Source organism: Malaclemys terrapin, chromosome 1 (assembly GCF_027887155.1).
Source record: "Malaclemys terrapin pileata isolate rMalTer1 chromosome 1, rMalTer1.hap1, whole genome shotgun sequence".
NCBI classification, from domain to species: Eukaryota; Metazoa; Chordata; order Testudines; family Emydidae; genus Malaclemys; species Malaclemys terrapin.
Genome location: NC_071505.1, coordinates 297,979,985 through 298,007,632, shown reverse-complemented (window position 1 = coordinate 298,007,632; position 27,648 = coordinate 297,979,985). Strand labels below are relative to the sequence as shown.

The 27,648-nt window shown below is 46.1% G+C and overlaps 1 protein-coding gene across 6 annotated transcripts in view; it reads right to left on the bottom strand.

Moving 5' to 3' along the window:
* LOC128829835 (phosphatidylinositol 3,4,5-trisphosphate 3-phosphatase TPTE2-like) overlaps nt 1–25,147 on the bottom strand; it is a 42,654-nt gene extending 17,507 nt beyond the window's left edge. The window contains exons 1-6 of one of the 6 annotated variants that reach the window (XM_054015217.1): nt 25,072–25,147; nt 21,003–21,095; nt 6,791–6,868; nt 5,276–5,323; nt 3,352–3,513; nt 2,278–2,397 (exon numbers count right to left, since the gene is read on the bottom strand). In XM_054015217.1, coding sequence (XP_053871192.1) covers nt 2,278–2,397; nt 3,352–3,513; nt 5,276–5,323; nt 6,791–6,868; nt 21,003–21,055 — 461 coding nt within the window. In that variant the 5' untranslated portion in view covers nt 21,056–21,095; nt 25,072–25,147. Of the gene's footprint in view, nt 1–32; nt 428–2,277; nt 2,398–3,351; nt 3,514–5,275; nt 5,324–6,790; nt 6,869–11,476; nt 11,734–21,002; nt 21,096–24,794; nt 24,990–25,071 lie in introns of those variants that run through there. The other 5 variants (XM_054015219.1, XM_054015216.1, XM_054015218.1 and 2 more) reach the window with 5 other exon arrangements.
* Nucleotides 25,148–27,648: the final 2,501 nt, after the last annotated feature.

Sequence of the window (27,648 nt, the reverse complement as noted above, 5' to 3'; positions counted from 1 at the left end):
CTATGCGGTGTTCCTACTGTTAAAAACAATACCTTGTTTTAGAAAAGGCTGCATGGTCACTCTGTATATACCACTGGTCACAGCTCCCGAAGGTCAGAACTGCAGATAATGAACCTATGTTGGGCCTGCTGAAGTAATCACTGTTAGTACATAGGGGTCTATAACCCAAGGTCCTGGTCTTAGGTTGTCTATAGCACAGAGCCCATGTTGGTGCAGCTATACTAGTATAGCCCCCAGTGGAAAGGGAAAGAACTTTACATAGGCTCTGTAGTGTGTCAACAAGGGCTATGCCAGCATAGCCCACTAGTGTAGATGAAGCATACACCAATGGTTTTTCTGCCACTGCAGGAACATCTCCCCAAACAATGACATTAGCTATGCCAACAGAAGTATTTGGTAAGTAGAGCTGCATCTACACTGGTTTTTTTCACTGGAATAGCTACATTGGTGAGGTTGTTTTTTTCCCCTGACTAATGTAGCTATGCTTGTATATGTTTTAAGTCTAGAGCAAGCCCACGAGTGGGAGAACTGCAGGATTCACCTTGAGAGGTGAAGGCCCAAGCTTGTCACTTGTGAGGTTGCTCTCAGAGACACCCCCATATAGAGGGGAAACACTGCAGCTAGATCTGTAACCATGAGGACTTGTTTGGAGACCATAGGTTGAGATTTTCATAGCCATCCAAGGGATTTGGACACCATTTCTAAAACATTAACAGGAAGTAGGCATTCAATTTCCTTAAATTTCCTTTAAGATGGAGTTAGAAGGTAAACAGTTTACATATCCTGTGAAAGTTTTTGAAGTTTCAGAATTTTTCTTGTTCAACCACATTGGGACACAACTGAGTGCTTTTGAAATTTTTGCAGAGAGACCCCTTTATAGCCATTATAGTCGCCCAATGGTTAGGGCACTCATCTGAGACACATGGGACCCATGTTCAAGTCCCTGCGCTGCCTGAGGTGAACAAGACTTGAATCTGCATTTCCCACATCAGAGGCAAATCCCCTAACTACCAAGTCAATTTCTCTGGCCCAAATGAGTATTTACTGTATACAAAGTAGAACAGCTCTAGCAGGAGAGGGAGAATCATTTTCTTCCCCTTTCCCACTGAACCCAAGAAACCTTCCCAACAAACGGTTCATTGAAATGACCCTTTCCCACAAATCTGATTTCCACAGATTGTTAGTTTGACAACTTTTCAACAAAAATCCCCTGCCAGCTATAGCTGGAAGTGCTCTGTTTTTTGATGCTGAAGTTTTCAAATCTGCCAAGTATATCACACCACACACATTATTCTAATGACACTTTAAAAACTAAAGTCAAAAGCAGCAAGAGTTAATCCTTCCTCCAATCAGTTGTTATTGTAAGAAAGGTTTCCAGTTTAACACCACTAGTTCTGATTTCTGCAGTTTACTTTTAAGACAAATTTTGCTGAGTAAGGCTATGTCTACACTTCTAGTGCCTGTACTTGACACACTGCTGTATGTGTAGCCACATGCCATGGTGAAAGGCTCCAGCATCAGTGAAAGGCTCCACTGCCTCATCACCACCAGAGCCTTTAAAAAAAAAATTGCAGTGTAGACCTGGAAGATACTGCTTGGTTATGTAGAGTATATATCCTGAGGGTCCAGGTATTTAGGGCACTCTACTCACCTAAGCTGTGCCTCAGTCTACACTGCTATACACACACACACACAAAAAGAAGAACAGGAGTACTTGTGGCACCTTAGAGACTAACAAATTTATTAGAGCATAAGCTTTCGTGGACTACAGCCCACTTCTTCGGATGCATCCGAAGAAGTGGGCTGTAGTCCACGAAAGCTTATGCTCTAATAAATTTGTTAGTCTCTAAGGTGCCACAAGTACTCCTGTTCTTCTTTTTGCGGATACAGACTAACACGGCTGTTACTCTGAAACACACACACACACACGCTAGCTGGGCATGCAGTGTATGTACTTCACATGCCACTGTAAGTGTAGTGTAAAAAAGGATTTCTCTCTGGCATTATGCAACACCTGTGATCTCCAAAGCACTCTGACTCCCAGCAAAGAAAGCTTTACAGGGTCCACAGCAAATTTTTCAACACTGCAAAAAAGCCAGGGAAGAAATCAGATAATTTGGGTATAACATTTTATAAACAAAAACATTCAGGTGTTCAGGGTTCTTCCCCTAAACTCCCTTCAAAAAGCAGAAGCGCTAGACACTAGCAAGTTTTAGAAGGATTTAGAGAGAAGTGTAAATATTTTGTTTCTAAGCCATTAAATCACACACTTCTTACCTTGGGATCTTGTCTGCACCACTGAAGTCAGAGAAAGAATACACCATATTAATTAACAGGGTGCCCACGACAATCACCGCATCTAAAATGTTCAGTTTGGACTTGAAATAATTGCTGAAGCTGAAATACAAAAGAAGGGAAGCAGAGACAAAATTGGGGGGGGGGGGGAAGATATCTAAAAGTACTATGAGGAGTGTATATTCCATATTGCTACAAAGCATTGCTCATGGATGAATTGGTCCTCAATAGCCTGTTTGTTACTCTATTAGGAGTAAAACAGATTTTTATCAATCCTTTACAAACCTGACTCCACTTAACACCAAGTCACAGACCAGTTTAAAAAGGAAGATTGAAAAGAATTCCCTCCTCCCCTCTTTGTTCAAATCCCAACTTGAACACTCTTCCTATGAAGCCTACCAAAACTAGCCACATACCATGCTGCAGCAGTATACCCAGTGGTACAATTGCAATGCTTTAAATCTCTTCTGGACAGCCAGGGCAGTTTGTATTTGTATTATTTCTGTCCATTTAGGACTATCTTCTGTTATCCTCATGCAGAGTAGCACCAGAGTAATGCCTTTAGAATTAATGGGCCTATTTAAGAACTCTGGTACTACAGCATTTTGCTCTCTACAGAGACTGAATTTATTATTTTACTGCAGTAGCACCTAGAAGCCCTAGTCATTGGGTTATGCTCCATTGTTCTACTAACTGTTCAAACAGAACAAAGACAGTCCCAGTCCCAGCCCTAGAGAGCTTAAAGTCATGCTAAGAGTATTCATGAACAGTGCTTCCCAGTTACCTGTACAAACCAATTAAGAGTGCTAGTCATTGCACATAATGAATGAATTGCCAGTGTTAGGGACCAGCACTGGGAACCTCACAGGACTGATTCTGGTCTCACACCGGTGAGTCTGGAGTAACAATCAGTACAGTTACTCCTGTGTAAGTGAATTCAGAGTCAGACCTCACATATCCACTGTGCAGATTCTTTAGAAGTCAGTGCACATTTTTAAAGTATCCCTATACAGAGATGTCTTGCTGAACTTTCAGGCCCAGGGGCATTAATCTTACCCCTCAACAAACACTCGCAGGAGAACATCCACGAGAAAGAAGAGTGCTATTGCCAAGGAAACTCCTTCCAGGGTCTCTCTTATGCTCTTTTCCTTGTCACGAATAGCTAGGTCCACAATCACAAGAGTAATGTCCACAAAGATGAGTATAACACCAAATATTCTACAACACCAAAAAAGGGGAAAAAAAAAAGTCAGCTCTCAAGAAAGAGGGAAAAGTACAAAAGTATTATACTCCTCATTGCTTGATGTGCACAAAGTCACACAGTTGCTCACAATTTTAAAAATGAAAGCCACTTTTGTAAACAAGTCTAGTATTCCCTTATTTTATGCCTGTTCTGAACTCTTCATGTTTCCCAGATTTGTTTTAATAACGACTTTTCCCTCTTAAAGTAAACAGGGATACATATTCACTATGCCTGTTGAGAATGCAGCACCCGTTGAAAGCTGCACAAGCCTTCATTCACACTATGGCTGCCAAGAGAACATGGCCAGCCATTCTGTGGCAATTTAACCCATGCCAGGATGCAAGGATAACCTGTGGGACAACTCTAGCCAGTGGTGTTAGGCTAAGAGCCAAGAGAACCACAAGTTTTGTGTCCAACAATCTCAAAGCTGCTTCATATTCATGTCAACATGCCAGCTTTAAACATGTATTCTATAAAGACTGCTCAAACTGTCACAGCACGCACCACCTTCTCTCCCAATCAGGCTGAATAATGTCCTTGTAGTAACTACAGCAGTTGCTGTAACATAGTATATTTTTGTTATATCAATACAGTTTAGCTGCTAGAAACAAGCAGAGCCACTACCATGTGACCAGCTAGCTCTCCAAGGACCATCTCTAGACCAGGTGATTAATTGGGAGCCTTTACACCAGGGGTGGGCAAACTTTTTGGCCCAAGGGCCATATTGGGGTTGCAAAACTGTATGGAGGGCCCGGTAGGAAGGCTGTGCTTCCCCAAACAGCCTGGCCCCTGCCCCTTATCTGCCCCCTCCCACTTCCCATCCTCTGACTGCCCCCCTCAGAACTCCCAACCCATCCAACCCCCCTGCTCCTTGTCCCCTGACTGTTCCCTCCCAGGATCCCCTGCCCCTAACTGCCCCCATGGGGCCCTACCCCCATCCAACCCCCCCTCCCCCCACTTCCTGTCCCCTGACTGCCCCAACCCCTATTCACACCCCCACCCCCTGACAGGCCCCCCTGGGAAGCCCATGCTTATCCAACCCCCCCTAAACCTCTGCCCCATCCACCCCCCCCACTCCCTGTCCCCTGACTGCCCCCCCCCCGGATTCCCCCATCCCTTATCCAACCACCTGGCCCTCCTACCATGCCACTCAGAACAGCATGTCTGGCAGCCGTGCTGCTCAGCCGGAGCCAGACGCGCTGCCCTGCAGGAGCGCGCAGCCCTGCTGCCCGAGCGCTGCCCATGCAGTGGCATGGCTATGGGAGAGGGGACAGCGGGGGAGGGGCCAGGGGCTAGTCTCCCCAGTCGGGAGATCAAGGGCCTGGCAGGACGGTTCTATGGGCCGGATGTGGCCTGCAGGCTGTAGTTTGCCCACCTCTGCTCTACACCATATCAAAAAAACACAAAACAATAGAATGTTATATTTTGCTTACAGTTCAGTCATCTACAAGGATACCTAGAATTGTCTCTACAGATCCCAAAGAAATCTGAAGAAGTTGCTGCTGTGCATTAGATTTTCCCTCACAATGCAAAGGGAGTTTGCTTTATAAAAGCTGACTACAGAATGCATTGAGGAAATACTTTTCAGAGGAATAAATAATAAATAAAAAAGATAGTTTGGAAGTTACTATTCTGTAGCAAACTGACTAGAAAGTTTAGTTAAATATGTTCTATTTTATTTATATTGCCTTTCAATACCCATGACTGCATACAGGTTATGTATTCATCCACACATACCTGAATCCAAATGACATCACAAATGGAGAAATCTTTTTTTTAAGAGTACTGTTAAAAGAGGAACAGAGTCAAAAGTCAATGACTATCAGATGCAGTGGTAGATTTCAGTATTAAGAGTCACATTAAGATTTGTTATTGCAAACTTGCCTGCACCTTTGCTGAATTTTAAGAGCTACTTGAAGAATGGGTATGAATATCTGTAAATATATGATAGCATAGACTCCTAGACAAACATGTAATCTTTGCATCTGAAAAAGTGGGTTTTTTACCCACGAAAGCTTATGCTCAAATAAATCTGTCTTTAAGGTGCCACTTGACTCCTCGTTTTTATGTAATATCTTTCTGTCAACTGGTGACAAGTAAAGATGTTAAAGGAGGACACCTCTTGGACCATAAAACCTAAGTGTGCATTTCTGAGTGTGTGAACAATGTTACCCCCTTCTATTTTTCTTTAACGTTCTATATGCTTTCCTTTCAAGCTAGGTTTTGAAAGATGTATATACACGTTCGTGATTGAGATTCAGAGTTTCTACAGAACTTGAGAGGAGCCTTTAATTGCAGATTGTAAAGTTATTACAGATGGTAAATTGAGCTGAAGATGCTACTAAGGCCATCCCATGTACATGTTGAGATGAAGTGACAGCAACTGATATTTGAATCTAGCCAAACCTCAGCTTAAAAGAAGGGTCTTCTACCTTTAGTGCCACTGTATGAAGATAACATGGCATTCAGCTCAACTTGTTCATCTCCAAACAAATGTATCATTTGAATATATGAACAAGTAACTTTTAATCTTTGACTAAAGAGTGGAAAAATTAGTAAGCAAATTTTAGTATTCCTGCCCCCATAACTCATTAAACCTGTAAGGTCCTGATTCTCCATTGCATTACTCTGGTTTTATGAACTGAGTTACAAAGGAAGCATCAGACTTTCAATGCACACTTCTGCTACAAAAAGCCACTAAAGAGATCAAGGAGTTTAAATTAATTTGGGATCCATTTATGTCATAATTAAAATAGACTTTTCACTTTTCTGAATTTCCACATTGGACAAAATTACTAGCTGAATAACCTTTGCTTTGTTCTTTCCACTGTATATTCTCCAAGACTGAATGCAGGATCTGTCAAGATCAGAGTATTTTATGTTTGCAATGCACACTTCTGAAACTTGAGAGTCATTGATAATTTTGTAAGTCTCAGACATGGTTTGTCAGTAGGTATTTGTACTTTATGTATTTCACACCAATTAGTTTGCCCGAAGGAATACTCATGATATTTCTCTATAAGGTGGACTCTGAGCCAAACAAGTTACATGCTTTATAAAAACTAATAAGATTGACAGCAAATACATAGCAAAGGCTTCTGAATCTATGACATTAGGTTTTCTTACTAAGCAACGACCTACTGAGCTCCTTTTCAACATTTCAGCAAGCCATGCTTCCTTCTCAATTTTGGCTTGGGAAACTGCACTAGATAGTTTATTTTGCACAGCAAAGATTAGAACAACTAAACTTACCGGGAGCAAGTGTCTGGTTCATTATCCTCAACGCAGCCATCATCAATCTTTATGCTGCCCTCCCCCGTCTTTTGAAAGCTGCCAAAAAATAACAAATCAGACTAGGTCTTAGGATGGCTGCCCCCTTGAAATAAAGCATGTTCAACTCCCGTGTGCTAGAAGGGGTGCTCCCTCTCAGGTCGAGTAAGAAGCTAGGACACCACTAGGGGCCAGAGCAGGGGTTCTCAAACTGGGGGTCATGACCCCTCAGGGGGTTGTGAGGTTATTACATTGGGGGGGTGTCATGAGCTGTCAGCCTCCACCCCAAAGCCCTGCTTTGCCTCTAGCATTTATAAAAGTGTTATTTAGGAGGGGGTCACACTCAGGCTTGCTGTGTGAAAGGGTTCACCAATACAAAAGTTTGAGAACCACTGGGTTAGAGTGTATGCAAGACTCAGCAAGGAAGGGGCAATGCTCCAGAAGCAGGAAATTTCCTGGGAGAGGCAGCCCTGAAAAGTAGTGCTCGGAGCACAAAAGAACCCTGCCATAAGTCCTGAAGCAGGAACAACTGAGAAAGGTAAAGGGAAAATTCCCTGGGATCTGTAGGCCAGGGAGGGCTGAGGATTTAAAAAGGGAGACTAAGTGTGGCAGTTGGTCTTGTATGCTGGAACAAGCCAGCACCTTACAGACACTTCCCCCCCCCAAAACAAGGATATTAGCACTACACCTGCTTGAGTGCTGCTCACAGCAATACAGACAAAATGAGAGGGGCTGGCATCAGCATTTGGTGAGGTCTTTCCTCTTTACTGAGTATCACTTCTAGCAAAGGCACTTTGCTAGTCTAAAGTAACAGTTTAGCACGTGTGGCTAAGACAGAGGGAGAGTTCTTCCATCTGAAAGACTTTCAGAGTAGAAAAATAGTGAAGGACCCTATAAAACATGCATTAAGAGACTAAAATATTCTCCCTCCTCCCCACTGAATACTTCAATTTTATTTTAATCTAGAAGTTTGATGATACAGAGTTTCAGGGAAGGTCACTAGAGACTGAGATAGCCATCTAGCAGCACTATCACTTACCAGTATTTCAAGTGAGCTGCTTTAAATCTATTCCCTAGCATAGAAGTATCATAGGGAACAAGTACTGAAGGGCTGTGCAGACCAAGCTAACTTCTGAACCCTAGAAGTGAGGTCTACTGCCTCTGTTTTGATCTCTGAGGAATCTTGCACTGTTACTATTGTGTAATTTGACCCCACATCTCTCTAATATTAGGTCAACTACTGTAAAAGCAGCTTCAACTAAAGAGTGCTGGAAACTACTCCATCCAAACTCATTCAGCTGTGCCTACATATTAATAGGACAAGCCTACATACCTCTACAAGTCTCATGTAATGACTCAACAGCATAGCAGACTCCGGGCTTGTCTGCAGGAGAAACTTACTGGTTTAACATAACAAAACCAATTTAAGAACTGATGTTAAACCAGTTTGACTCTCTCAGGTAGGCAAAGCCTTAACCCTGAATTTCCAAGTTTGTCAGTTTAAGGCTGGCCCTTATGTACCATTTATGTTGCTTTTTATTTTAAGTGCATGAGATAGGTTAGATCCTCAGCCCAGAAGTATTACAGAAGCAATCTACTCAACCTGCAGAGGTACATGTTAATATGTTCATTGGAAAGTACCCTCAGAGGAGCAGTGCTAAGAAGTTTTCCCTAGGTCAGCAGAAAATGGTGACCATGATGGTATGTCTCAAGAGCGTATGGAGTTACTCAAGGATGACAGAATTCTAGGGTACAATCCATGAACATAATTAGGTACTTAAGTCCAGTTGTCAGGTGCCACCGCAATCCCCAGGCACCTAAATTCAATTAGTGCCTAAATTTTTTTTTTACAGTAGACGTTCACTGGGCATCTAGGTTCCTGCTGCCTGGTGGCTGCTCTGCTGCCTACTGCTAGGCACCTGGATGCCTCTCTCCTACATAAGCCCAAGGGCAAATAATGAACTAGGGAAAATAGGTGTTTGACTGTTTGCATGCAGGGCCCAATTCAGTAGTTGTGCTCAGAGGCTGCCTGCTGGATCAGTCCCCTCAGGAAAGTTCACACAAAACAGCTGGGGATGAGAAAAGAGAGAAGCCTAGGAGATAAGGTACTCATGTGGGAGGTGGGAGTCCCTCAGTTCAAGCCCTCTCCCCCCACACACACACCTGAAGGGGAAAGGGATTGGAACAGGATCTGCCACCTCACAGGTGAGTGCCCTAACCACTAGGTCAGTAATTCTAGCTTGTGGCCCAATTAATATTTAAAGTAGAACAACTTGAACAGGAGAGATTGAGACCCACAACAGAATAGTTTATAGCTTACTGAGTAGGGCACTCACCTGAGAGGTGGCCGATCCCTGTTCCAATCACTTCTCCCCTTAAGGGGCTGGGACTTGAACTATGGTCTTCTAGATCCTGGTGAGTACCCTAACCCCTCGACTACAGGTTAAAAGGGAGGGCTGATTCCTCCTTCCCTTCCTGCCCTGTCCCAGCCCAGCTGTTTTACATGAATTTACCCAAGGTGCTTGATCCACTACATGGTCTCTGAACACACCTGCCTGCACACAACTTAGGCATCTGAACACCTACATCTCTGCTTGTGATTCACAAACCCAGGGTAAATCTGAGTTGCAGGGAGGCCCCTATCTCTGAGAGGGGCAGGACTTAGGACACAACCGGTCACAATATTGCCAACAAGAGATCAAAAGTCATGAGTCAGACCCTCCCAAAATCATGAGATTTTAAAAAAGATTAGATGGTGTTTTTTAGGTCAGTCTCTTGATTTTTTAACTCCCTCAGCCCATCCCCAGGGTGTGCGCATGTGACAATTAGTGGTACCCACTCTCCAACATGTACTGGATAAGGTGATTTTGGCCCCTACTGCAGGAACTCTCACCCCCACATATGCCCCTCCCCTGCCCACCAGTTAATCTTGTCTCCCAGTCCATCAGTTCTGTCCTCACCCAACCCTCCCCCCCCCAATTCAGCCCCTGCCAGTGCAGTCCCCCAGCCCCATTTTCCCCCCACTGCACTCAATGCACCCTCCCAGCACTCACCCCATCTGCTCAGAATCCACCATCAGTACAGCCCCTCCACCCCATCACCCCCCCTCCTCCCCCAATAGCCTCCAGGCCAGAGTATAGCCCTCCCAGCCTCACCTCTGCTGCTCTTAGGGCTCTAGCTGTCAGCCTGCCACCTGGGCGAACAGCAATTACTAAGTCAAATTAAGCCTCACTCATGATCTTGGGATAGAGCTCTCAAACGCCATTGGGGGAGGGGGGGGGGGAGAAAAAGAGAATTCTGACAGTGAGGCTTAGTTTTACTTAGTAACTGTGTCTCTCCTGATAAATTTGAAGGAGTTGACCTGCCTCATCTCCTACTGGATAGCTTACGTGGCTCCCCATCCAGCATGCTGGCTTTGTGGATTGCATTCTCAGGTGCCTCTCCCTCTGCAGTGCTGTGTACAAGGGCTTAGGTGGCTAACTCAAGCTTTGTGGATCCCAATGTTGTTCCTGTGATTTTCTAGGTGCCTAAAACTTAGGTATTGCAATACTGAGTGTCATGACACTTAAGTCCCTTTGGGGATCCCACCCCAAGAGAATCACTGTGGGGAGAACAGTGAAGAAAGATATTTCCACTGGCAAAGAAAAAAGCATCTGCAATACTGAAGGAACCACCTGCGTATACAAGATACAAATAATGCTGACCCAGTACAATGGTAATGGATACATTGTAGTAAAGTTTCCAAACGTCCATCAGCCATGAAACCATTTAAAGTTGGCAGAATAAGTTCTTGTATATCAGTACATGTCAGGGACTAAGCCTTGTAAATCATAACTCCATTGACTACAAAAGAATTTGGGGAGTTAGTTTTTGGTAAATTCAACTTATTTTGTCCTGGTATGTTTCCTTCACAGCCCTCCCCTAAGAAAAGGATATGCTGCCCTGTAATGCCAGCCCACACTTTGGTCTACTCCCCTGCTAATCCCAGAGTTGTTCCAAAAGGCCCCAAACAGGAGTTAGGTAGAGTGGAAAGCAGAGGGCTCATTCTTATAAATGAGTCTGAATCTTAACCAACACTGTCCCGCCCAGTTTCACTGGTCCCCACAAGTGGAGGGGGAAGGAGACTTGCTACATGAATAGATCTGTTTTATGTTTATTTATACTATGTCTCTGCAATTTCTTACCTGAAATGCAGGTAAGAGACACTATTTGGTACAATTTTATTTCTTTTTAAAAGGATTCACACTAGAGTGCCCTCCCAGGCCCCACAAGAGGGGCAGCTACTAGGACTAGAGTTGGTGCAGTAATTTGCTGCAAAGACGACATATCTACCCTTTTATTTAATTGCTGTCCCAATGCCTAAGGAACAAGCTGCTCTGAAAAGCTTAGAATTGCGTGTTTAGAAGAAATGTGCTAAAATTTCAGCCAGATATTTTGTGTTTAGACAATAGTAAGTGTCTACAAGTAATTTTGGAACTAAAGCATATTAAAGTGATGGCCAGACCTGGTAAGAAAATAAAGGTTATCCATTTTTTTGTTGAAATTTCATAAACATTTTCAGCCAGTTCCAGAAAGGTGACTACAACATCCAAGATGTTTTCTAATGTATCACTATTATAACACTTTACATAGAAATTAGTGTTATGGAGAAATTAAGTGATAACTTACCTATACATTGTTGCAGCAGCTCACGTTAAACACTTGATTATTAATGCCTCACAAAAAAGGGAAGCCACCATTAATCTTCAGAAGTAGCATTACAAACACTCCAAAAAGTGAATTCAAATAAATATATTTTGCTTGCTTGCAAATGCATATTCTCCAGTAATCCAGGAACCAGTTTAGAACAGTTTTAGTACAGAGTACATGCTCAGAAAGCGCTGGCACTGCCTGGATACAAAACTATTCCAGCTAGTCAAAATGCCTAGTTCTTATTACAGGAAGGAACTGTGGAGATTCATGAGCAATTGCATCAGAAAAATTGTAGCACAGAAACATTTCTGTGCAGAACAGGATACCAAACAGGAAAGGAAAAGACAGGAACAGCACTAATCAAACTAGTGCTAGAGTAGCACTTTTTAACCTCCCTAAAGATCTCTTCTGAATGGTTCATTTTATTACTTTCTTCTGAACAGAAACTTTAATAAGACAGACACAGAGACAGAATAGCCTTAACATTTAATGCCCAAGTCAGGAAATTCAAAGGTTAAGAAATGTATAACTTTATGCAGAACCCAGTTCTGCCATTGTAAAGTAGTCATGCAATTTTTAATCTCTGCTTAACTGTACATGTCTGTATAGTTAGCTAGCATATCAGGGTGCTTTGCAGCACATTGCCTGGAATATATTTGCCTCAACACATTGTGTGTTTATACACTACAAAATATAAACAGGATTGGCTTTTTTTAATATATAAAGTGTTTGCTATTAATTCATTGGCATTAGTGCACTACCTTAAACTGACTTAACCCTTTCTGGCTAGGCCCAGATCCAAGTAACTGTTTTGTTTAAGTAGTTTTTCCAATGCCCATGATTTTATTACAAGTCTAGCAGCTTCTGGCACTCAGGACCAGCTCCAGGCACCAGTGCAGCAAACAGGTGCTTGGGGCGGCCAAGGGGAAGGGGTGGCACGTCTGGCTCTTCAGCAGCAATTCAGGGGTGTCCCCCTCGGTCCCTCTCTGAGGGAAGGATCTGCCGAAGTAGAAAGCAGCACAGTGGGGCTGTTGCCGAAGTGCAGCCAATCGTGGCCTCCCCGCCCCCGCTTGGAGCTGGCCCTGTTCTCAAAGCCCCAGCTCCTGCATCATGTCATTAAGCAACAGTCTCAGCATTCATTTTAAGAAGTTTGTAGCCCTCACGGTTATGTAGACTGAAGACGTGAACCTCAATGATCAAAAGGCAAAGGCAAAAAAGACCCCAATTTATCTAAAAGTTATGATTTTTAAGCCTGATTCATGATTTTTTTGAGAGACAAGGTGGTTCCAACAGAAGATATTTTCTCACCAACTTCTGTTGGTGAGAGCTTTTGAGTTTACACAGAGCTTTTCTTCAGGTCATGATTTTTGGACTTCTAGTACCTCAACATGAAATGGGAAGATTTGTAGAGAAGGGCAGTTGATCAGCAAGGATGGCAAATGTGGGTAGCCCAATGTGCAGCGAAGCACAGGATGGACTAAGAGCTATGGGGTTAGCAATACTGTTAAAGTTATTGCCATTTTCCCATTAATAAAATGGCGGTAAAATATCCATGAAAGAGCTGACAATCCGAAGACATTCAATTACAGTCAAAAATGTCTTTGGCTATCATACAATTTAGTATCCAGTCAGGAATAGGTAATTTAGTCTTATTTGTGGGGGTTTAAAATTGTTTAGAGTTTTCCATTTATGTGCATTTGTGCTGTTAATTTAAAGTTGGTATAGGGACTGTTTGTACTCTTGTGGAAAGTTTGATGCCTGTCTTGTGCCTATACATTTACATGTATGCCATATGCTTAAATACCACAGCAAAGATGGACAAAATTTTAAAAAGTATTGTCTAATACTGTGACAAGATAGCCGAGGTAGGCCATTAATCTTGCTACATGCCCTATTTATGTAGGGTCCCAAATCAAGTCACTTAAGCATAGGGTTGCCAACTTTCTAATTCCAGAAAACCGAACACCCTTGCCCTGCCCACTGCCTGGCCCTTTCCCCAATGCCCTGCCCCCCCACTCACTCCATCCCCTGCTCTTCTCCTCTCCCCCCCCCCCCCCCCAACATGCTCATTTTCACTGCAAGGTCCAAACAGGCATGTTTATTGCTTTGACAGATGTATTTTGCTAAGTTCAGGTTTTATTTGTTACAGGATGCTAGAGCTAGCAACAAAATAGTCAAAAAGGGTAATTTAAAAAAAAAATGAAATTTCACAAAGTTTTTCCATTCTTTTCCTCCCCTCTTCACATATTTCTTAACCAGCTCCATGTTTTTTGTTCACTAAAGTTATTGTATTTTTGCGTGTGGAATTAGAACCACACATTATCACAGCTGCAATGGGTCCATTAAAGGCCCACTCCCACAGCCCAAATACAAATCCATACAGCACAACTGCAGAAATGCATACCTGTCCAGATACCTATAAAAATAAATCTGTAGAACAGGGGTCAGCAACTTTTGGCACATGGTCCATCAGGGTAATCTGCTGGTGGGCCACAAGACATTGTTTATGTTGACCATCCGCAGGCATGGCCCCCTACAGCTCTCAGTTCCCTTCTTTTAAAAACTTGTTATGAAATGAATACACACATTTCATGTAATCAATTTTTGTGTGCAAGCCAGCAAAAGGAATAAAAGTCAAAGAGTTAGGCTACAAATTTTATTCACAGGTATACACACATGCAGCAATACACACCTCCCTATACAAAGGCACACAGTCTCTTACACGCATACAATGCGTGCGTGCACACACTTGCCAACACAGACACTTTTCATACACTTTCCAGGGGCTGCCTAAAGCCTCCCTTCCTGGCTGGATGAGGGTGGACTGGAGGGGAAAAGATGGGAAGGGAAAGAGGCCAAGGACAAGAGCAGGGTGGGGTATGCAGGACTGGCTCTAGGATTTTTGCCACCCAAAGCAAAAACAATTTTGGCCGCCCCCCCCCCCCCCTTACTTAATTACCCCACCCCCAGCCCTGCCTCAACTCCACCCCTTCCCCAAATCCCCAGCCCTGCCTCCTCCCCCCAGGCTCAAGCCTAGGAGGGAGGGAGGGGGCGAAGAGGCGCCACGCTGTGGCCACTCAGAGTCTCCCCCTCCCTCCCAGGTTTGAGAGCCTGGGAGGGAGGGGGAGACTCCGAGTGGCCGTGGCGCGGGTGCCGCTTCTCCCCCTCCCTCCCAGGCTTGAGAGCCTGGGACGGAGGGCGAGTAGCGGCACACGAATCAGCTGTTTCGCGCGCCATGGCAGCAGCAGCGGAGGTGAGCTAGGGCGGCCGGGGCACATTTTTAGGGGCGGTATTCTGGTGCCGGCCATGCCGCCCCTAAAAATGTGCCACCCCAAGCACCAGCTTGTTTTGCTGGTGCCTAGAGCTGGCCCTGGGGGTATGTGGGGCAGATGGGGATATGGAGTGAGGCAGATTTAGCCATAGGGTCTCTCGGCTAGCCCCAAAGGGCTCACTGAGGGAGCTAAGTGCTGGGCATGCAAGTTGCTAGCTTGCAGAGGGAAAGAGCAGGCCCTGCAGAGCCCAGAGTGGGGCACTGATGTGCCTCGCTCCGCGGGGGGCGGCGTGTGGCGCAGGTGGAAACGGGCCTGGCCGCCGCCATGTTGGACTCACTGTTTATCCCCCCCCCCCCCATCTCCCCTCGGGGGGAGCGTTGGGGGCAGCCCCGCCCCCTGTGTCGGGGGGGTGCCTCTCCCCCTCGGGGGGAGCGTTGGGGGCAGCCCCGCCCCCTGTGTCGGGGGGGGTGTCTCTCCCCCCTCGGGGGGAGCGTTGGGGGCAGCCCCGCCCCCTGTGTCGGGGGGGGGTGCCTCTCCCCCTCGGGGGGGAGCGTTGGGGGAAGCCCCGCCCCCCTGTGTCGGGGGGGGTGTTTCTCTCCCCTCGGGGGGGAGCGTTGGGGGCAGCCCCGCCCCCTGTGTCGGGGGGGGGTGCCTCTCCCCTCGGGGGGAGCGTTGGGGGCGCCCCGCCCCCTGTGTCGGGGGGGGTGCCTCTCCCCCTCGGGGGGAGCGTTGGGGGCAGCCCCGCCCCCTGTGTCGGGGGGGGTGTTTCTCTCCCCTCGGGGGGAGCGTTGGGGGCAGCCCCGCCCCCTGTGTCGGGGGGGGTGTCTCTCCCCCTCGGGGGGAGCGTGGTCATGGGGCGGGCCCTGTTCTCATGGGGGCTCCTGTCTGCCATTCAGGGGGTGGGGGCCCCGTGGGGGTGAGCCGGGGCCCCCTTATGTGCCCTCGTTGGGCTAGGCCCCGGGCGCCCTTCGGGGAGTGACAGCGCAGCACTTGAAGGCGTATGTCCCCTCTCAGTGGCCGTGAGGGTGACCCTGGGGGTTGTGTGGTTCCTGGCACCCACCGGAACAGCGTGGAAACCGCTCCCGCTTCTAGCTCGGATTGTGACCGGGTGACCCTGGCACCTCGCTTTCCGCGGGCCTGCGGGCCTGCAAGCACATCCACATAGCCCAAGGGTCTGTCGCCTTTTCTCCCTCCCCAGCAGAAAGCTGAGAGAGGGGCCTTTACACCCTCTACCCCCTGATTTAAAAAGAGCACCTGCCTCATCATAGACTTTGCAATTCTAAGGAAGGGTAGAAGGGAGAACAGCAAAATAGAGACAATGGATTTCAGGAAGGCAGATTTTGGGAAGCTCAGAGAGCTGATAGGTAAGGTCCCATGGGAATCAAGACTGAGGGGAAAAACAACTGAGGAGAGTTGGCAGTTTTTCAAAGGGACACTATTAAGGGCCCAAAAGCAAGCTATTCCGCTGGTTAGGAAAGATAGAAAATGTGGCAAAAGACCACCTTGGCTTAACCACGAGATCTTGCACGATCTAAAAAATAAAAAGGAGTCATATAAAAAATGGAAACTAGGACAGATTACAAAGGATGAATATAGGCAAACAACACAGGAATGCAGGGGCAAGATTAGAAAGGCAAAGGCACAAAATGAGCTCAAACTAGCTACGGGAATAAAAGGAAACAAGAAGACTTTTTATCAATACATTAGAAGCAAGAGGAAGACCAAAGACAGGGTAGGCCCACTGCTTAGTGAAGAGGGAGAAACAGTAACAGGAAACTTGGAAATGGCAGAGATGCTTAATGACTTCTTTGTTTCGGTCTTCACCGAGAAGTCTGAAGGAATGCCTAACATAGTGAATGCTAATGGGAAGGGGGTAGGTTTAGCGGATAAAATAAAAAAAGAACAAGTTAAACATCACTTAGAAAAGTTAGATGCCTGCAAGTCACCCGGGCCTGATGAAATGCATCCTAGAATACTCAAGGAGCTAATAGAGGAGGTATCTGAGCCTCTAGCTATTATCTTTGGAAAGTCATGGGAGACGGGAGAGATTCCAGAAGACTGGAAAAGGGCAAATATAGTGCCCATCTATAAAAAGGGAAATAAAAACAACCCAGGTAACTACAGACCAGTTAGTTTAACTTCTGTGCCAGGGAAGATAATGGAGCAAGTAATTAAGGAAATCGTCTGCCAACACTTGGAAGGTGGTAAGGTGATAGGGAATAGCCAGCATGGATTTGTGAAGAACAAATCATGTCAAACCAATCTGATAGCTTTCTTTGATAGGATAACGAGCCTTGTGGATAAGGGTGAAGCGGTGGATGTGGTATACCTAGACTTTAGTAAGGCATTTGATATGGTCTCGCATGATATTCTTATCGATAAACTAGGCAAATACAAATTAGATGGGGCTACTGTAAGGTGGGTGCATAACTGGCTGGATAATCGTACTCAGAGAGTTGTTATTAATGGTTCCCAATCCTGCTGGAAAGGCGTAACGAGTGGGGTACCGCAGGGGTCTGTTTTGGGACCGGCTCTGTTCAATATCTTCATCAACGACTTAGATATTGGCATAGAAAGTACGCTTATTAAGTTTGCGGATGATACCAAACTGGGAGGGATTGCAACTACTTTGGAGGACAAGGTCATAATTCAAAATGATCTGGACAAATTGGAGAAATGGTCTGAGTTAAACAGGATGAAGTTTAACAAAGACAAATGCAAAGTGCTCCACTTAGGAAGGAAAAATCAATTTCACACATACAGAATGGGAAAAGACTGTCTAGGAAGGAGTACGGCAGAAAGGGATCTAGGGGTTATAGTGGACCACAAGCTAAATATGAGTCAACAGTGTGATGCTGTTGCAAAAAAAGCAAACATGATTCTGGGATGCATTAACAGGTGTGTTGTGAGCAAGACACGAGAAGTCATTCTTCCGCTCTACTCTGCTCTGGTTAGGCCTCAGCTGGAGTATTGTGTCCAGTTCTGGGCGCCGCATTTTAAAAAAGATGTGGAGAAACTGGAAAGGGTCCAAAGAAGAGCAACAAGAATGATTAAAGGTCTTGAGAACATGACCTATGAAGGAAGGCTGAAAGAATTGGGTTTGTTTAGTTTGGAAAAGAGAAGACTGAGAGGGGACATGATAGCAGTTTTCAGGTATATAAAAGGGTGTCATAAGGAGGAGGGAGAGAACTTGTTCACCTTAGCCTCTAAGGATAGAACCAGAAACAATGGGTTTAAACTGCAGCAAGGGAGGTCTAGATTGGACATTAGGAAAAAGTTCCTAACTGTCAGGGTGGTTAAACACTGGAACAAATTGCCTAGGGAGGTTGTGGAATCTCCGTCTCTGGAGATATTTAAGAGTAGGTTAGATAAATGTCTATTAGGGATGGTCTAGGCAGTATTTGGTCCTGCCATGCGGGCAGGGGACTGGACTCGATGACCTCTCGAGGTCCCTTCCAGTCCTAGAATCTATGAATCTATGAAAATGTGCCACCCCAAGCACCAGCTTGTTTTGCTGGTGCCTAGAGCTGGCCCTGGGGGTATGTGGGGCAGATGGGGATATGGAGTGAGGCAGATTTAGCCATAGGGTCTCTCGGCTAGCCCCAAAGGGCTCACTGAGGGAGCTAAGTGCTGGGCATGCAAGTTGCTAGCTTGCAGAGGGAAAGAGCAGGCCCTGCAGAGCCCAGAGTGGGGCACTGATGTTGCCAGCAGCTGGTAGTGTTGAGCAAGTTCCCGCCCCTGAGGGCACAGACAAGGCTCCTCTGCAGTAAGCAGGAGGTAGCACTTCATCCTGAACCCCTTGGGTAACCCCAAAAAGGTAAAGTGCTCTAACCACTGAGCTATGGGATATTCTGATGTGGGGCTCCCACATCTCTCCCGTTGAAGCTCTTCAATAATTGATAAATAATGAAAGTGACTGAGTAGGGGGCCTGGACCCAGGGTCTCCCACATCCCAGGCAGCTGCCCCAACCACTGGATTGCAGAGTCATTGCCACACCCTCTTGCCCAGCACTATTTCTACATACTGGAATCCCTTCAACAGGAGAGAGACTGAGGTATCCTCACAGCAGAATATCCCACAGATTAGTGGTTAGAGCACAGTCCTGAGAGGTGGGAGACCCCTGTTCAAGTCCTCTTCCCCCTCTCTGGCAGAGAGGTTGGACTGAACCTGGGTCTCCCACATCCCAGATGTGTGCCCTAACCACTAGGCTAAACGTTATAATATGGACAGTGGCAGCTGCACCACCTGCGCCAAATCCACTGTTCTGTGCGCAGCCAGGCAAGCACCTAACTCATTCCCACAAGAAATGCCCTTCAGGTGGCTGGTTCCTGTTCATGGATCACTAGGCCGAGATAAGCCCTGCCTCTCTTGAGATAGATGCCTAACACACCCCTCCGCCACATTTCCCCATTGGCTAGCTTAGGCAGCTCCCTGCCTAGCATGCTAGCTGTTGTGGATCATGTTCCAAAACTTATCTCTACCACATTGGATAGGGCAAGGGTGGGCAAACTACGGGCCACGGGCCGGATCCAGCCCCTCAGGGCTTTGGATCTGGCCTGCGGGATTGCCCCCCCCCGTGGCGCCACAGGCCCTGCGCCACTCTCAGAAGCAGCCCTCAGGCAGGGAGGGGCAGAGGGCGCCATGTGCATTGCCCTTGCCTCCAGGCACTGCCCCCACAGCTCCCATTGGCTGGGACTGGGGAACCCTGGCCAATGAGAGCTTCAGGGGAGGTACCTGGAGGCTCAGCAAGGGCAGCACACGCAGAGCCCTCCCCTGGGGCTGCAGCACTTCCTGGAGCAGCGCAGGGCCAGGGCAGGCATGCAGGGAGCCTGCCCTGGCCCAGGTGCACGCTGCTGCCATCCCGGAGCCGCTTTAGGTATGCAGTGCTGGAGCTCAAACCTCTCCTGCCCCCCAACTCCCTGCCTTAAGCCCCCTGTTGTACCCCTCCTGCACCCAGCCCCCTGCCCTGAGCCCCCTATTGCAGTCTGCACCCCTCCTCTGCTCCAATCCCTTGCCCTAAGTCCCTTCCTGCACACTGCACCCCCTCCCGCACCCCTTTCTGTACCCCAACCCCCCCACCTACAATTTCCCCTCCCAGATGTGGCCCTCAGCCCAAAAAGTTTGCCTACCCTGGTATAGGGAGCCTAGGTGCCTAATTCAGCTTTGTGGATTGCAGTGCTGTTCTTGTGCTTTTCTAGGCACCTAAAAGTTGCAACACCCAAGTCTCTTTGTGGATCTCATCCAAGGTTTAATGCTTTGCTAAAGTCAGGGCTATAATGCCACAGATACGCATAAGAGCATATAATCTTGCCATGTCTTTACAAGTGTGAAGAAGCAACCTTTTCATTGCGGAACCAATGGGCCTTGTTCTAGCATAGAGCAATTCTTAAAAGTGCAAGTAGAACTGGCTGCTTCTGAAAGTCTGCCTTTACAGTTTTGTTTAAACTCCATCAGGGCTGGGAACATCTTTGTGAATGGAAGGGTAAGGAGCAAGACCATCTTCAAAGTACTGAAGCATGGAAATTCAGAGTTAAGCTTGCTGCCCATCCTAATTTACTAGGCTGGAATTTCTAATTTCCTGATCAACTGCTATCGTAGCTTTAGTAAATGGCATCAGTTACTGGATGAGAGTGTAGTCTTTTCATGTACAATAGACTTAATTCCCCTTGAAGGAAGATTTAATTTCTCTGTAGTTTTTTAGTTCAGTAGTCTGACAAATGCAAGAAAGCCACCTAAGATGGAATAAGATCACCATGCTTGCCACAGACTAGATATACTATATCCTTCCCAACAGAATCTCTTAGTACACCTATATGAATACCCTTCCATTCTGATTCTTAAATGTTTTTTCATGTACTTATATACCACTGATAATACTTAGTCCCGCCACAAATGCAGGGGACTGGACTAGATGACCTCTTGAGGTCCCTTCAAGTTCTAGGATTCTATATGTGTTATAAATTGGCAATTTTAAGTATGTTTTCCCTAAACTTGCCACTCTACTCCTCATGAAACACACTTTGTATAGTAAAATTATATACTGTATATATAACGGCAGCAGCCTCCCTTTAAGTTCAGAGATTTCAAATACAAACTCATTTCCACCTGGAGATGCTTATATACTATATTGATGAGCATTAGGGAAACCCTAAAATGGTCAGACAAGAGGTTATATACTGTACTTAAGTTTTGTAATTTCTACTGGTTAAGTTTCTGGTGGACTACTCACCCATCAACTTCTGGCAGCTCTGACCCTTGTTCATATCTCACAGTTGTCGTCATTTTGCTCTTTCCAGTTCTGTTGCTCTTAAAGAGAATGCATCTAGATAAAGGAAACAGGCTATTTCTTCAAAACATTTTAGATTAAGACATTTGAAGTAACACAGTAGATATGCACTAGCATCCATTATAGGAGTTTCACATACAAGTTTAATTAATCTAAACATTCAGAAAAAGCTTCTACTTCATTCCTGAATGTATATAGATTTATATCCCTAATTCAGAAAGTACTAAGCACCTGCCTAACTTTAAGCATGAGTACTTCTACTGATGTGCTTAGAGAGTTAACCACATGCACAAGTACCTTGCTGAACTGGGGTCTAATACAGTAGAACAGGGGTCGGCAACCTCTGGCACATGGCTCACCAGGGTAAGCACCCTGGCAGGCCGGGCCAGTTTGTTTACCTGCTGCATCTGCAGGTTCGGCCGATCATGGCTCCCACTGGCCGTGGTTCACCACTTCAGGCCAATGGGGGCGGCAGGAAGTGGCACGGGCCAAGGGATGTGCTGGCCGCAGCTTCCCGCCACCCCCATCGGCCTGGAGCAGCGAACCACGGCCAGTGGAGCCACGATCAGCCGAACCTGCGGACACAGCAGGTAGACAAACTGCCCCGGCCCGCTAGGGTGCTTACCCCAGCAAGCCGCATGTCCGAGGTTGCCGACCCCTGCAGTAGAACCTCAGAGTTACAAACACCTCAGGAATGGAAGTTGTTCGCAACTCTGAAATGCTCGTAACTGAACAAAACATTATGGTTGTTCTCTGAATAGTTCAAAAGTGAACATTGACTTTGAAACTTTACTATGCAGAAGAAAAATGCTGCTTTAAATTAAATGAAACAAGCACAGACAGTTTCCTTGCCTTGTCACTTAAAAAGTTTAATAGTTTACATTTAACACAGTACTGTACTATATGCTTTTTTGGTTGCATGTGTACTGTACTTCAGGTTCCAAAGGAGATGTGATTGACCAGCCAGTTCATAACTCTGGTGTTTGTAACTGAGGTTCTGCTGTATACCAAAGTTAAGTAATTTTTAAAGCATTCCATCAGGCTTGTATCTATCCCAAATGGCAGATGTTTTATCCATCTTCTCCTTTAAGCCATATAGTGCATGGAAAAAGCCAGTACAGACTTAAGTTTCTCTCATCTAAAAGTGACCCAGAAATCCTAAAAATAAGTTCAAATACATTCCAAAAGCACCCAATTTATATTAAAATTTCTGGTTTACTCCTTAAATCCATCATGGATTTCCCAAGTACAATTTAAGAAAAACTAGAGACCATGTTTTCCATTAATGATGTTAATATCCATGAAGTGTGGCGCTACTTCAGAGATGTTTAAAGCAATATTAAATTGAGCATTTGTATTTCAAGAGAATGGAGGGGTAGTTTCAAACTGGACTACTGAGAGGACTTCAACCCAGATCTACAAAGGGACTTAGCCATTCTGATGCTGAGCATCATGGCCCCTTGCTTTTAGGTGCCTAGGGGGAGGGGAGGAAAAAGAGACCCACCACCAATCACAGGAACAACACTGATCCACAAAACCTGAGTTAAGCACTTAGTTTCCTATACAACAAATGGGGAGAGATAGGTGGCAGAGACTGATCCACAAAGCTAGGTGGGGAGCCACCTAAGCTAGCCAATGCAAGACACCAATGAGAGGGGCATGTGTTAAGCCACACCCCCTCTCAGAGACAGGCACCAGGGGAAGATACACATGTGGAGCCTGAAACAATAATAGCAGGATGACGCCTCCCTTATAACCTTGAGCCTAGTGCATAGGGGGACTCACCCACCATATGGGAGACCCCCCCTAGTTAAGTCACCTCTCCTCCTGAGGGGGAAGGGATTAGACCAGGCACCTGTCACCTCTCAGGTAACTGCCCCAACCTCTGGGACACAGTCACTCACTTTCACTGGCCTAATTAATATTTCATTTTTCAATTATTTAAATTCAGTAAGTGAGATAGCGAGAGCCCCTCATCAGAATCTCCCATAGCCTGGGTGAGTACCCTTTGCACTAGGCCAAAAGTTTAAAAGGAAGGTCCTTCTCCTCCTCTTTCCTCCCACCACCAGTTGTTTTGTCTGAACTTCCCTGAGGGGGCTGAGCTGGTAAGTGGCCTCTGAGCACACCTACTAGATCAGGCCCTATACACGACTTAGGTGGCTGTACACCTACCTTCCCCAGTTTGTGAATCGCTCAGGGATTCGGGCTGGACATCCAAATGCCTATTGTTAGGCAGTAGCAGGTATGCTCAGGCAGGAGACAGGTGCCTAAAGCGAGACTGCAGTACACCCATCCAGAGGTAAAAATATAGGCACCTACACAAGCAGCCGAGCAGGAGTTTTGTGGATCACAATGGGGCCTAAAAATGGGACAAGCTCCTACGCACCTTCCTGGATCACACCCTTTGTCACTGACTTCAGACCATGCAGCACAACTTTGGCAAATGAGAATAGATGGGGACAGGCAAGCTAGCCTTGGAAGAGAAAGGAGCGAGATCCAGGAGTTAATGAGGGCATAGGAAGATTAGTAACTACTTCAACACAACTGGGGCACTTCCCCTCCCCCCCCTTCATTGGGCAAACTATTGGGCAGACAGAGAAGCCCAATGCAAAAGGGGTGCAGAATAAATCAAGGTTGGTGAGATTTCTGTATAGAAAGGAGAGTCCGTTTTAGGAAATTTAAGCGGCACCAGGCAACGTTGCTAGGATGGGTTTAGTCTGCTTGAACTACAGCTCTGTTTAGCTTCTTAAGCAAGTGTGTGTGTCCTCTCAACCCTCCCTTCCACTGACTGCAATGCAATGTAATCTCTTTCCTAGACTGTAATGGGCAATAATGACATTTGTGTAGGCTAACAATGCTGTGCCTGGTACAGGACATTAGCAAGGGAAATGCACTGTCAATGTGGTAGAGCCTAGCTGTCCCTTCCCTCATGCAAATAGCATTCTGATTTGGTTGTCAGCCAGTGAGTCTGGCACAATAGCAATTTATTGAAGTGAGCTTTGTGTTACTTCACAGAACTGGCCTAACGAGCAGCGCAATGCTTGGGTGATGCATCAGCAGAAGCACAGGGAAGACAAGCACTCTGGAAGAGGTTTAGGGGTTAGTTCAGGGCCACCCAGAGGATTCAGGAGGCCTAGGACAAAGCAATTTCAGGGGCCCCTTCCATAAAAAAAAAGGTTGCAATACTATATTCTTGTGGGGACCCCTGCAGGGCCCAGGGCAAATTGCCCCAATTGCCCCCCGCCCATCCTGGGTTAGTTTTCCCTCCCACAGGAGGGAGAGGTCAACGGAGATTTTAAATGATCAGCCTATTCCCCAGATTCTCACTATACCGGGGCCTACTCCACTCCCAGCGGAAATGAAAGGAGCCCCAGGGCTGTCCTGCACAGCTCACGGACATCCTACAGCCCCAGAGCAGCGGTTTGTGTTTGTAACGCCACAGCTGTTTGCCTGGGACACGGGACACCAGACAAGCCAAGAGAGCAGAGAATGGAGGAAGTGATGCACATAGCAAGGGGAGGAATGCGTGTTTCGCCACACACACACACACACACACAGATCCCGCGGCAGGCACAGCTACAGATCATTAATTCCCGCAGCAGCAGACGGAGTCAGGAACCCAAGAGGAAATCGCTTTGGTTTTCTCCATCAGGCGGCGTCTCACCTCCCCCCCAAACCTGCCGGGTGCCAGGTGTAGGGGACTCGAAGCCCCTCTCCCGCACATCTCCCCCTTACCTATCCTCTCAGGCGGGGCTCTGTGCCGGTGACTCAGGCGAGGAACCCGACCCCCCTTCCCTGAGAGCTGGGAAGTCTTGTGACCGGCTCAAAGTTTAGTTCAGGCACAAGCTCCTCTCCCTGGTCCTCTCCGCGCTCTGCAGACTCAGCAGGGAGGGTTTGTTTTTAAACGGCCTACGCTTTATTATAATAATAAAAAAATCCCTCTCTACAGTCGTTCTAGTTCCCTTCAGTGCCGTTCAACAGCTGCTTCCCCCTCCCGGCTTTATTGCATTACCGCGGGGAGCAGGCGGCGCTGATTGATCCTTGTGCTGCTGGGGGGGAAGCCACCAGCTCCAGCGCCGCACCTGATTCCCATCAGTGCTGCTCACGCCCTGCCTGTGGCTCAGGGGACGTCCGCAAACTGCTGGCCGGTTTCAAGCCCAGGCAGGAGGTGAGCAGTGCTGAGCGGCCACTCGGGCAGTACAGAAGTCTCCTGCGAAGGGCACACCATGGCCGCGTGGCAACAGGCAGGTCCCGCACCACTAATAGCAGAATAATGAGTAGTTCGTGCATCGTATTTGTCATGCCTGGATCTCAGAGTGCTTAATACAATGCCAATGCGTGCTGACAAGTTTCAGAGTAACAGCCGTGTTAGTCTGTATCCGCAAAAAGAAGAACAGGAGTACTTGTGGCACCTTAGAGACTAACAAATTTATTAGAGCATAAGCTTTCGTGGACTACAGCCCACTTCTTGGGCTGTAGTCCACGAAAGCTTATGCTCTAATAAATTTGTTAGTCTCTAAGGTGCCACAATGCGTGCTGAGTGTCGCTTCCCATCTTAATGGTGTCACCGTTTATTTATAACAACAGTTCCAGGCTCTGGCAGGACCCTGCTCCTTCAAACATTCATGAAACCTTATTTACACAGCTAGCCCTCTGAAGTCTTTTCAATGTAAAGGCTCCTTTTGAAGGATTATAATCACCTGGATAAAACTGTGTACAGTATATGCATAAACGTTTGCAGGATGAGGGCCTAGGTTAAGGGCTAGCAGTTTTGCTTTGACCCCTCATCTACTCCAGTTGGATGGTAAGGGCCGGGAAATGCCGAGCCTGGAATATGGTCACCAGACAGCAAATGGGAAAAATCAGAACAGGGGGTGGGGAGTAATAGGAGCCTATATAAGAAAAAGACCCAAAATCGGGACTGTCCCTATAAAATCAGGACATCTGGTCACCCTAGCCTGGAAATCACTATTGCTTAAGGACCTGTTCCAGCTCCTGCTAACTTTAATGAGAGTGAACATAGGATCTATCTTCTTTTATGGTTCCTGTCACCTTGCCATCTAAGATGATTTTGGATCACTTTGGATGCATTATTACAAGTTATCATTATGTAAGCCCTTCGCTGCTAATACACATCAGTAAAAATGCTGTCATCCTCTCTCTAATTTGTTTCTGTAAATCTATGCACTGTATAAATCTGCTCTTTGGCCATCCCAGTGCACTTTCTGTCCAGTTTGTGGTGTTTGTCTAGATAGGCATCGATTCTGCAAAGCCTTATGTAGCTACTTAGGGGTGGGCTACACTGAAAACTTACATTGACACAGCTATATGAGGGGTGTGAAAAATCTACACCCTGAGAGATGTAGCTATGCCAACCTATCCCCTGGTGTAGATAGTGCTAGGTTACCTTACCGCCTCTCGGTGAGGAGGATTAACTACAGTGATGGAGGAACCCCACCTGTTGCTGTAGCGAGTGTCTACACTGAAGTGCTACAGTGTGTCGCTATAATGTCTTAAGTGTAGTCATCCCCTTAACTTTCTGTACTGTGAGTGTGAGTCATCCCTTTGAAGCCAATGGGATGACTCGTAGTGTGTACATGGGACTGACTGCTCACAATATATAACACAGAGTGTGTAAAGTTAAGCACACACATACATCTTTGCAGGCGTTGGGTCTTTGATTGTAAACTCTGAGAGGCAATGTGTTTTGGGTTATTTTGTTCCTTCAACAGTACCAAGCACAATGTCACCATTTAAGATTAAGATTAATTAACAATATTCTAATTTGAGTAGTTCAATATTTATCTCCTAGTCAAGAAAAACAACTACTCTTTTGATGATCATAAGGCCTTATCTACATGGGAAAGCTTTACCAGTTATATTGGTAAAAACTCCCGTGTGGACACTCTTGCCCCAGTATAGGATTGCCTTTTTTCAGTTTATCTTAAATCCCTTCCTAAGTGACATAAAATAAATCCCCAAAAAGGGCAATCTTATACTGGAATAGGAGTATTCACATGGGTCTTATACAGATATAACTATATTGGTTTAAATTCACATCAGATTATATTGGAAAACATACTTGTGTAGACAAAGCCTTAGCATTTTTAATCAGATGGGCTTCGGTGATTAGCTTTGTTAATTTGTCACTGCTTATTTTAGTTTGTACCTTTCACTAAAAGAACACCTTTGATTATATTTTTGTAGATTTTTTTCTTGTTTTCCACAGACTGCAAGGGTGTCTGCCTCAGATCCCCAAAGGTATTTAGGGATCTGGGCCTCTGACACTTGAAACGTTTTCTCTACTGGGCAACTTTTCCACTGGGCAACTTCTGCCTAGTTTTAAGAGGGAGATTTTAAAAGAGGGAGTTTGTCATTGTCATTTGAAAATGTCTTTATTACAAAGAGAGCTGAAATTAGCAACACTGTGTGGGTTTTTTCCACAACTGTAACTTTTGCAATGATTTGTCATTAAAAAATAGCCTTCCTTTTGTGTCTCAACCTCACTCATGATTTCAGCACAACTCCCAAAGCAGTGTTCACGGCAGCTGCATGGCCCAGCAGAGGGAGCTCACAGTGTGCTTTAGTA